This window comes from Aotus nancymaae, unplaced genomic scaffold (assembly GCF_030222135.1).
Source record: "Aotus nancymaae isolate 86718 unplaced genomic scaffold, 86718_ANA_hifiasm-v0.15.2.pri h1tg000067l, whole genome shotgun sequence".
NCBI classification, from domain to species: Eukaryota; Metazoa; Chordata; class Mammalia; order Primates; family Aotidae; genus Aotus; species Aotus nancymaae.
In genome coordinates this window covers 11,303,516-11,313,580 of record NW_026988482.1, presented here as the reverse complement: position 1 = coordinate 11,313,580, position 10,065 = coordinate 11,303,516, and the positions used below count along the sequence as shown (strand labels likewise).

General features: G+C 45.6%; 1 protein-coding gene across 1 annotated transcript in view; it reads left to right on the top strand.

Moving 5' to 3' along the window:
• The first annotated feature begins 4,205 nt into the window (after positions 1–4,205).
• The window catches only part of P3H2 (prolyl 3-hydroxylase 2), a 165,828-nt gene continuing 159,968 nt past the window's right edge, over positions 4,206–10,065 (top strand). The window contains 2 exon segments of the mRNA XM_021671370.2: positions 4,206–4,526; positions 4,528–4,683. Coding sequence (XP_021527045.2) covers positions 4,206–4,526; positions 4,528–4,683 — 477 coding nt within the window.

Here is a 10,065-nt window from a genome sequence, read left to right as displayed (position 1 = left end):
TAAGAAATAAGGTAGTATTGCCAGGAGCAGTGGCTCATGCCTGTAATCCCAGCACTTTGGGAGGCTGAGGCGGGCGGATCATGAGGTCAGGAGTTCAAGACCAGTCTGACCCATATGGTGAAACCTCGTCTCTGCTAAAAATACAAAAATTAGCTGGGTGTGGTGGCTCATGCCTGTAGTCCCAGCTACTGGGGAGGCTGAGGCAGGAGAATTGCTTGAACCTGGGAGGTGGAGGTTGCAGTGAGCTGAGATCATACTACTGCAGTCCAGCCTGGGCGACAGAGCGAGACTCCATCTCAAAAAACAAAAAAAAAAAAAAAAAAGAAAGAAATACAGTAGTAGGACATGCAAAAGGCTTGAAAGATCTGGCCAATTTGGGAATCAGTAGGATGTGGTTGCAACCTATAGGCTATTGACCCTGTGCTAATGCCAATTCTTTCCCTAAGTCTTTCTAGATCCTTCCAGCGAGAAGCTATCTTTGCAACCTCTGTGTTCCCATAGCACTTTCAATCTAATCTAACATATACCACATTCTACCTTGTATGATAGCTCTGTACATCATATACACCAAATTTGATTCCTATGTAACACTGTGAGCTTCCCAGAGATAAGAATCCTAATTTATTCATCTTCTCTTTCACCCAAAATATTTATTTACTTTGAAAGTAGCATCAGAAAGTGTTAATTTAGGGGCCGGGCGCGGTGGCTCACGGCTGTAATCCCAGCACTTTGGGAGGCCGAGGCGGGTGGATCACGAGGTCAAGAGATCGAGACCATCCTGGTCAACATGGTGAAACCCTGTCTCTACTAAAAATACAAAAAATTAGCTGGACATGGTGGCGCAGCCTGTAGTCCCAGCTACTCGGGAGGCTGAGGCAGGAGAATTGCTTGAACCCAGGAGGCGGAGGTTGCGGTGAGCCGAGATCACGCCATTGCACTCCAGCCTGGGTAACGAGCGAAACTCCGTCTCAAAAAAAACAGGAAAATGTTAATTTAATTGAAATATATTAAGTGATGTAGAAATGTCACCAAATGTAGAGATAAAATATAGCAAGGCATCCTGGCACTTTGCCCTCAGTCCCACAGCAGGAGTTCCTATCCTAACGTGCTTCAAATCTTCCACCAGTGGACTGATTACCCTGGACTGGACTCCAGAATTTTTATCTGAAAACAGAGACAATCTCTAGAGAAAAAGTCTGGGCAGATGACCTAAGTGCTAATTCTGGAACAGTGAGTATCCAAGGCATTCAGTATACATTTAGCTCCAAACTGGAGCTTTTCATCAGCAATGTCAGTCAAGTTAGTAACGTTTGGTGGGAAAAAAAAAATAAGAGCATGATTCATCAGTGTCTCTTGGAATTACACAGCCAGGGCTGTTCATGGCCTGAGTGGTCAAATCTAACAAAATGAATGAAGGAATGAGCATGAATCTCTGCCAAGCCCCTCAGCATAGTGGTGATTCCACACAAAAGTGTTCTTTGAAGAAATCATAGCAACTAGATACATGCGTGTGTCTTTTTCCCATTGCCTGTCCCTCTACTCACCATTGCAGGGACTGGAAGACTAATGAGATCCTCACAGGCACTAGAAGACCACAGAAATGCCTCCAGGAGGCAGGCTGGGATCCAGAGTCCAACACATACTCTTGCACGCATCCTTGTGAGAGTGTGTAGCCAAGGAACTTGAAAGAGGGGAGCACCTTGGCTAAGAATGTATTTGTGACAGAGGAGAAGGGGAAAAATGGGAAGCCTCCAGCTAGTCATTTGGAATCTGGCAACCATTTCTGTCAGCTTTCCCATTCCTAGGTTGATGCACATTGCTTAATTCCTGAAGGTAAGGTATTTACTAAATTGCCTCTTTGTTCAAGTCTTACTTTAAGAATTTTTCGCTCTTTTTCTTTCTCTTTCTTTCTTTCTCTCTTTCTTCCTTCTTTCCTTCCTGTCCCTCCCTCCCTCCCTCCCTTCCTTTTTCTTTCTTTTTCTTTTCCTCTTCCTTTTCTTTCTTTCTTCTTTCTTTCTTTCCTTTCTCTTTCTCACTTTCCCTCTCCCCTTCTCTCCTCTCCTCTCCTTCCTCCTCCTTCTTCTTTCTTTTCTTCTTCTTTTTTTTTTGAGACGGAGTCTCACTCTGTCACCCAGGCTGGAGTGCAGTGGCAGGATCTCAGCTCACTGCAACCTCCATCTCCCGGGTTCAAGGAATTCTCCTGCCTCAGCCTCCTAAGTAGCTGGGACTACAGGCGTGTGCCACCACACCTCACTAATTTTTGTATTTTGAGACAGGGTTTCGCCATATTGGCCAGGCTGGTCTCCAACTCCTGACCTCAGGTGATCCACCTGCCTCCACCTCCCAAAGTGATGGGATTGCAGGGGTAAGCCACCGCACTTGGCCACAAGAAGAATTTATTTCTGAATAGCATTTCACGTGTTAGGCATTTGGCTGTTTAAGAGATGAGGGAACTGAGGCCCTCAGTTGCCAAGGTCACACACCTGGTAAACGGATAGAGGCAGAATGCGAGTACAGCTCCTCCTGCCTCCAGAGGTTCTCTGGGCCCTGTAATACCACAGGCTGCACAGGAAAGGCAGGCTATATACTGTTCTTCTGCTGGCCCAGCGCCCTGATCCAATGCACCGACAAACATCTACACAAAGTGGGATGATAAGGCAAGGGAGAGACCTTCCCCAAGAGAAGGAGCAGTAAGCCTTGATTCCAAAGGCCCCAGGTTGAGTCTGTCCTTCCCCACTTCTCAGCTCTATGCATTTGGGCAAATCACTTATCTTACCAAACCGTAGCACCTGGCCTACAGGGCCTCTGACTTTCTTTTCTATTTATTCTTTTTTTTTAACTTCAAGTTCTGGGATACAGGTGCAGAATGTGCAGGTTTATTTCATAGGTATACACACGGCCTCTACGTTTTGTTATTGTTGATGTTGTTGTGTGTGTTGTTGTTGTTGTTGTTTCCTGAGACAGAGTCCTGCCCCGTCGACCAGGCTGGAGTGTGATGGCGCAATCTCTTCTCACTGCAACCTCCGCCTCCTGGGTTCAACAAATTCTCCTGCCTCAGCCTCCTGAGTACCTGGGATTACAGGCATGTGCCACCACACCCAGCTAATTTTTTGCATCTTTAATAGAGAGGGGGTTTCACCATATTGGCCAGGCTGGTCTTGAACTCCTGACCTCGTAATCCTCCCACCTTGGCCCCCCAAAGTGCTGAGATTATAGGCGTAAGCCACCACGCCCGGCCATGTTACGTTTCTTGTTGTTGTTGTTGTTTGTTACAATTTTGAGACGAAGTTTCCCTCCTGTTGCCCAGGATGGCGGGATCTCAGCTCACTGCCTCAGTCTCCTGAGGAGCTGGGACTACAGGCGTCTGTCACCAAGCCGGGCTTATTTTTTGTATTTTTAGTAGAGACGGGGTTTTACCATATTGGCTAGGCTGGTCTCGAACTCCTGACCTCAGGTAATCCCCCCCACCCGCCTCGGTCTCCCAAAGTGCTGGGATTACAGGAGTGAGCCCCCGCCCGGCCGCCTCGATGGTTTATTCACAGTCTGAGGTGGCGTTCCAGGCTTCAGTAGAAGGTGAAGCATCCTGCAAACTGCGAGGTCATACACATATTCCAGAATATGATTGCGGCCCTAACCTTGCTAAGCTGGATTTTCTTTATTTCCAAAAAGAAGACTAACACATCGGCCGCGCTGGCTCACGCCTGTAATCCTAGCACTTTGGGAGGCCGAGGTGGGTGGATCACCTGAGGTCAGGAGTTCAAGACCAGCCTCCATCATGGTGAAAATCCATCTTTATATTAAAAAAAAAAAAAAAAAAAAAGACTAACACGACCCCCTTCTGCGACTAGAAGGAGCCCACGTGTACAGCTCCTCGTCCCCGGCTGGCCTCAAGCGGCGCTAGCTCTCTGGCTGGCGCTGGAGTGTGCCGCCCCTGGCAGCGCCGCCGCAGCAGGGAGCCGGGGAGAGCGGCTCTCGAGGCAGCAGGAGGAGCGTGTGAGCTGTGGGCGTCCCTTTAAGAGCGTCTGGCCAGGCACGGCCTCCGCCTCTCAGTCCGCGGAGCGCCGGCAGTCACCTGGGGCTCGCGGGGCAGCCAGATCGCGGAGGGTCGGCGCGCTTCCCCGAGCGGCGGTGGGAGAGGCGACCCGGACGCGAGGCGCCGCGAAGCCCTCTCCGCTTGGCGGTGCAGCGCCTCTCTGAGGCGGAGGATGCGGGAGCGCATCTGGGCGCCGCCGCCGGGGCTGCTGCTGCTGTCGCTGCTACTGCCGCCGCCACTGTGGGGCGGCCCCCCGGACAGCGCACGCCGGGAGCCGGAGCGGGAGCCCGGGCCTCTGCAGCCCTTCGACCTGCTCTACGCCAGCGGCGCGGCCGCCTACTACCGCGGGGACTACGAGCAAGCCGTGCGCGACTTGGAAGCGGCGCTGCGCAGCCACCGGCGCCTGCGGGAAATCCGCACGCGCTGTGCCCGCCGCTGCGCCGTGCGCCACCCGCTGGCGCCCCCCGGCGCGGGCCCCGGGGCCGAGCTGCCGTTTTTTCCGCTCCTTGTTGGAGCGAGCGCGCTGTTACCGCAGCTGTGAGACCCAGCGCCTCGGGGGACCTGCATCCCGTCACCGCGTCAGCGAGGATGTGCGCAGCGACTTCCAGCGCAGAGTTCCCTACAACTACCTGCAGCGGGCCTACATCAAGGTACCCACAGAGCGCTCCTCCACTCCAAAGCCCCCTGCGGCTCGCAGATGCCCGCTTGAGCCCTCCCTGCTGCCCCCCACCCCCACCCCGTCATCTTCCCATGCTCTGTTCAGTCTTTCACTTTGGGTCTCCTTAAATATGTGACTCATGTTTGTGAATCTAGATATCTGGTGGCCCTATCTCTGTACCCAACAACTAATTAACTTGGACAAGTCTTTTTCCCTCTTTCTCAGAGCCAACTTCTCTCTCAAAAAGAGGACTGTACTGGTAAGATGATGTTAGATGACCTAATTCAGCACTAATTCACGAGGATTTGACAAAGCTGCGTCTCGTACAAGTTCTCTTCTCTCCGCTCATTTCCCATTTCTCTAATCTCCTCTCCCTCATCTTTAATAGACTGTAGTCTGCAAATTTTCTCTGAATTTCAAAAGAAAGTGTCTTCAAAATAGTGAAGTAAAAATATACCTGTTCTAAAACAAATTTTTTTTTCTCTCTTCTCTCCTTCACCTACAAAAGAGTAAAGATCAAGGGTTAAAGAGAAGGTTTGCTTGGAGGAGGTGAAGCTGTTTGAGGCAGTCTCAGTAAGAGTATCCACCCTAAGTGTGGACTTTTTCTTGTTTGATAGCAGGCTTTCAGTTTCTGGTGGGATGCATTGGACTGGGTTACTGGACATCAGTCCTCTACTTCGAGCTTTATTTTTGTAGACCTAACTTGCCTAAATTAGTGTCAGGAGGTATACTGTGCATATTGACGTATTTTTGATATCCATAACATTGAAGACCTCTCTGGATGCTTCAGTAAAGGGAATTTGAATGAGTTCTTCAACCTCCACTGCCACTCACCCAATTTTGCTTCAAATTTACACTCTTAAGCCTTCTTTCCGGTTTTCTATGTTAACATATCAATGTCTCTTCTACAGCTATTGGAAAAGTGGAAACTTTGGGGGTGCTTGGTCATGCTAGCCAAGGGACCAAGCTGCATTTATTTTTTCTTTCTATTTATTCATTTATTTATTTATTTTTGAATTGGAGTTTTGCTCTGTTGCCCAGGCTGCAGTGCAATGGTGCAATGGCCAGATATCGGCTCACTGCAACCTCTGCCTCCTGAGTTCAAGTGGTTCTCCAGCCTCAGCTTCCTGAGTAGCTGGGACTATAAGTGCGCGTCACTATGCCCAGCTAATTTTTGTATTTTCAGTAGAGATGGGGTTTCACCATTTGGCCAGTATGGTCTCGATCTCTTGATCTCGTGATCCGTTCGCCTTGGCCTCCCAAAGTGCTGGGATTACAGGCTTGAGCCACCGTGCCTGGCCCGACTAGGCTGCATTTCTAAGGAGATGAAAGTACATACCATGTTCAAATATCCAAATACCTTTGCAGCTCATCTCACAAGATCCCTGACCTCACATGTGCTAAGGTTCTCTCAGACTGGCAACTGTTGGTGGAATTCATGACATTTCAACTAAGTCTAAATCTTGACTTCCTGTGTATTGTGGTGAAAGCTGTTGGAGTTCACTGGACTAGTACACTGGTCAAGAAATGAGGAGGAGACCTGAATCCTCTCCAGGACTTGTCTTCTACTTACTTGTGCCTCCTGATGGATTTGCTAAGGCATGTGTGATGTATAACTCTGATTTCTTCTAAGTGATTTACACAGTTTCTGGTGAAGTCAGTCAACACCAGACCTTGAGTGTCTGACAGTGAAGCTATCATAAGCTGGTTCCCAAAGCAGAACATGGGTGGTCCCATAGCTTGGTCCTCCCAGGAGTCTCAGATGTAAGGTTAGCAGTCCTGCTGTTAATTCTGCCACAAATTTTGGACATATTTTCCTTTCTCATATCTGGAGAAAGAATACATATTCATGGTCAGTCCTATAAAAATAAATATCCAAGAGGTAACTCTCAATATGTAAGTTTCCCTGCTTGCCGGTTAATGTGAGCATTTGTCAGTCATTTCCCTTCCTGTTCCCTGGTTGGAGGTCAAAGAAGGTGAAGCCCTAGGTTTAACATACCTCACATTTTTGTGGTGAATTGGTTACAGGAACGAGTCACACTCTGTGAGTGAATTACTGGGTGTTGTCTGATGAATTAATGAAGTTTAAGAAGTTCTTTCAAAGGTATGTGGCTTCATGTGTTCATTTCGGTTCTACCAGCAGTATCTCTGAGAGCAGAACAAGTCTTGCATCTTCTCCCTACTTCTCTTCTCTGACAGTTTCTTGGGTCTATGTAATTGACAATCTCTTAAGAAGAAAATACTTTTATCCCTTTGGAAATTCATTTTTGGAAGTTGGAGTTTGTGAACATCTAAAAATGCATCATGTTTTTTTTCTCCCCTGCCCCCTTTTAGACTTTGCTTGGCTTCCTTGGAATTTCACTTATGAATACGCAAACACACCATCGTTTAAGACTGAAAAAAAAAAAAACCTCTCAAATAATAAAAGAATGTCCTTGAACTCTGACAGGTCTGGATTCTAGGGCATTAATTCCCTGATGTTAGGATGAGGAACTGCCTACATGTGACTGGATATGGTCATGGCACCCTGTATTGTTGAATTGCTTTTGACATTAGTGATCCAGTTTGCACTTAAAAGAATAATCCTGGGCCAGATCAAATTCAGTGAGGGAGGACTGAAACTCTTCACAAAGCTAGGAAAGTACAATTATTCTCTGCTAAGAGATTTACCAACTACAGAAGCTCTCAGGAGATGTTGCTTCGCCCCCAAATCCTGCTGAGTGGGCCACTGATGAAAGCAGATTCCTTGTACTGATGTGTTGGAGGGGAAGAAGGATGAAGAATCATGAAATATGAGACCCTCTGAGTTCAACTTCTTGGTTCACAGATGAGGAAAGTGATGTTTCTAAATGTTTAACAGAAATGTAAAGCTCAGTGTCATATAGTTAGTGGCATACTAAATGATCTGTTGAAATGAGCACAGTGCTGGGAGTCAGAAGTCCGGATTCTTCCAGTAACTGATTCCCATAGCTATCCTGTAGCCACTGGCCTGTGGTTTCACATCAGGTCCCAGAGAATGCTGCATACCCCAGGGCTATCCTTATGCCAGATTTGGACAGCTCCAGGTATGAGTATGTCCTTGTCTTGTAGGGCAACAGACACTCACTGCATTTTTCATAAGCCTTGCTCAGTAGACTCTTTCTCAAGGCCTGGCATGTTGGGAATTTGCCTAGACAGCTATGAGGCAGTAGTTTCACCTGGCTCCTAGCCATACTTTTTTGTTTAAAGGCAGGGTGAGACTCTTCAAACTTTTTATTTTTATCATTTAAGATTGTTTGATATAACCCATGATTCATAGCCTAAGACATAAGACACAGCTTTTCTCATTTCATTCTCTTCTCGGAAACCTTCAGTGGCCTTCCCGTTGCTACCATATAAAGCTCAAACAGTTTGCCACAGCATCCACAGCCTGGCTCCCTCTCAACCTTCCCAGCCCTATCTTCCCCAACTCTGCCACCCTCCAGCCAAAGGGAACAATGAGCACTTTTGTCTTATGCCTGACACTTCTGCATCTCTTGGCCTTGTTTATTCTTTCTTGGGAGGTGTAGAGGCTTTAGAATAGGATAGATATGGGATTAGCTTTTAGTTTTCCCTATCTCTATCTGTGTGACTGTCAGCAAATAATGTAAGATTTTTTAGCTTTAGCTCTCCGATCTCAAAATGGGGAAATTATGGAGCCTACCTGTTTGTTTCAGGTTAAGTTTAAGAGATGAGTGATGTAAAGAGCCCAGAATAGGGCCTGATTCTCAGTAAGCATTGCAAATATATTTCTTCTTATTATTAGTTAAAATAGCAGATCTTTCCTCCTCCTTTTCTACATGTTCAAATTGTAACTATCCTAACTCATAAATAGACTTATTTCTGTGAGTCCTTCCTTCACTCCTTCCACAACTCCCAGAAGTACACCATTTCTCCCTTTTCTGAATTCCCACAGCAACAAATTTGTTCCTCTCCCTTCGTTTTTCATTTTTAACCTTGTTTTGGAAAGATTGATATATTTGCTGTTACTTATGTGAGCTCCTTGAAATCAAGAACTGTCTTAGTGATTCTTGCATCTTCTGAAGTAGAGGTTCCCAGATTGGGATGATTACCAAATGGATGATTATTCTTAACTATCAGGGGCATTCAAATGTGATTTAAAATTAGAGATAAAGGCTCAGTAGGTCCAAGTTGGGTCATCGGCAATCATTTTCCCTCCAAATATCTAAAATGGGGGCTGGTAGAAGTAGATGTTCAGTGTATGTTTGTTGAATGAATAATAACTCGGTTCTATGCATATGAATGTTGTTGAGAAAGATTTCTGCATGGTAGCAGGAGGTTTTCTCACTTAAGTTGTTTGGCTTTCTGGCTGGTGAGTTGGGAGAGGAAGTTATAGGACTATTGACTACCTGACTTTTCCCTATTTTCTCCTTACAAGTTCTGGCTAATATTGCAAACTTTCATCCCCTTCCACACCCCACTTCTACTTCTTTAGTTCTTATTACTTAAAACTGTACTTCAAAATACCCTTGACATATTGTACCTGTTTCATGTACATTTCTGGAATTTAAACAAACATGAGGGACATTTTTCTTTCTTATCTGTGTCCTTTATAATCAGAAATGGTTTGACAGTGTCTGTTTTTTTCTCCCACTTTTCCCAGCCTTTTAAAAAAAACAAAAGAAAAGAAACTAGTGCTGTTTATTTATTCATTTTTCTACTCCAAACAAGCTTGCCCCTGCTTATTTTGTTTCTGGGTTGTTGGTTTTTCCATTTGACCTTTATTTTTCTTCTTAGAATTAAAGAGAACGGGAAAAATAAAGAAACACAATTACATTAAGCAATTCTAAATCTACTAGATTAGTGGTTCCTGGCCAGGGGCTGGTGGGGTGCATAGAGGGGGTGTGGGGGTGAAGTAAACTCTAGGAATTTCCTCACTCTTACTCTGTTTTATCAACTGCCTTCTCTTTCTAGAATGAGTGCATTAAAAAGAAATTGAAAACCCAGACAAGTGCATCACATAGATCTTATTAGTTTAGAATAAAAATGCCTTCGTGAATCTTGCATTTATATTATTTTTACCTACTTGTAGAACATGTATATTTTATCTGCAAATTATTTCAAATAGGAGGTTGATTTCATATATTATTGAAATCACAGTTATGAAATTGTTCTAATGGTTATTTCCTCAAAAGATGAAGCTTTTCTCCCCTCTGTTTAACAACTGAACACTCTTCTGTGCTTAAATCATCAAAATGTACAGCTCATCATCCTTAGGTCTCACTCCTTAGGAAGAAAACCTGAGAGATTATTCGTCTAGATAGTTTTTAGGTCCTGTGTGCTAAGGAATTAGAATCACAATTGTTCCTTGTTGAGATTGTTCCATGTTTGAAAG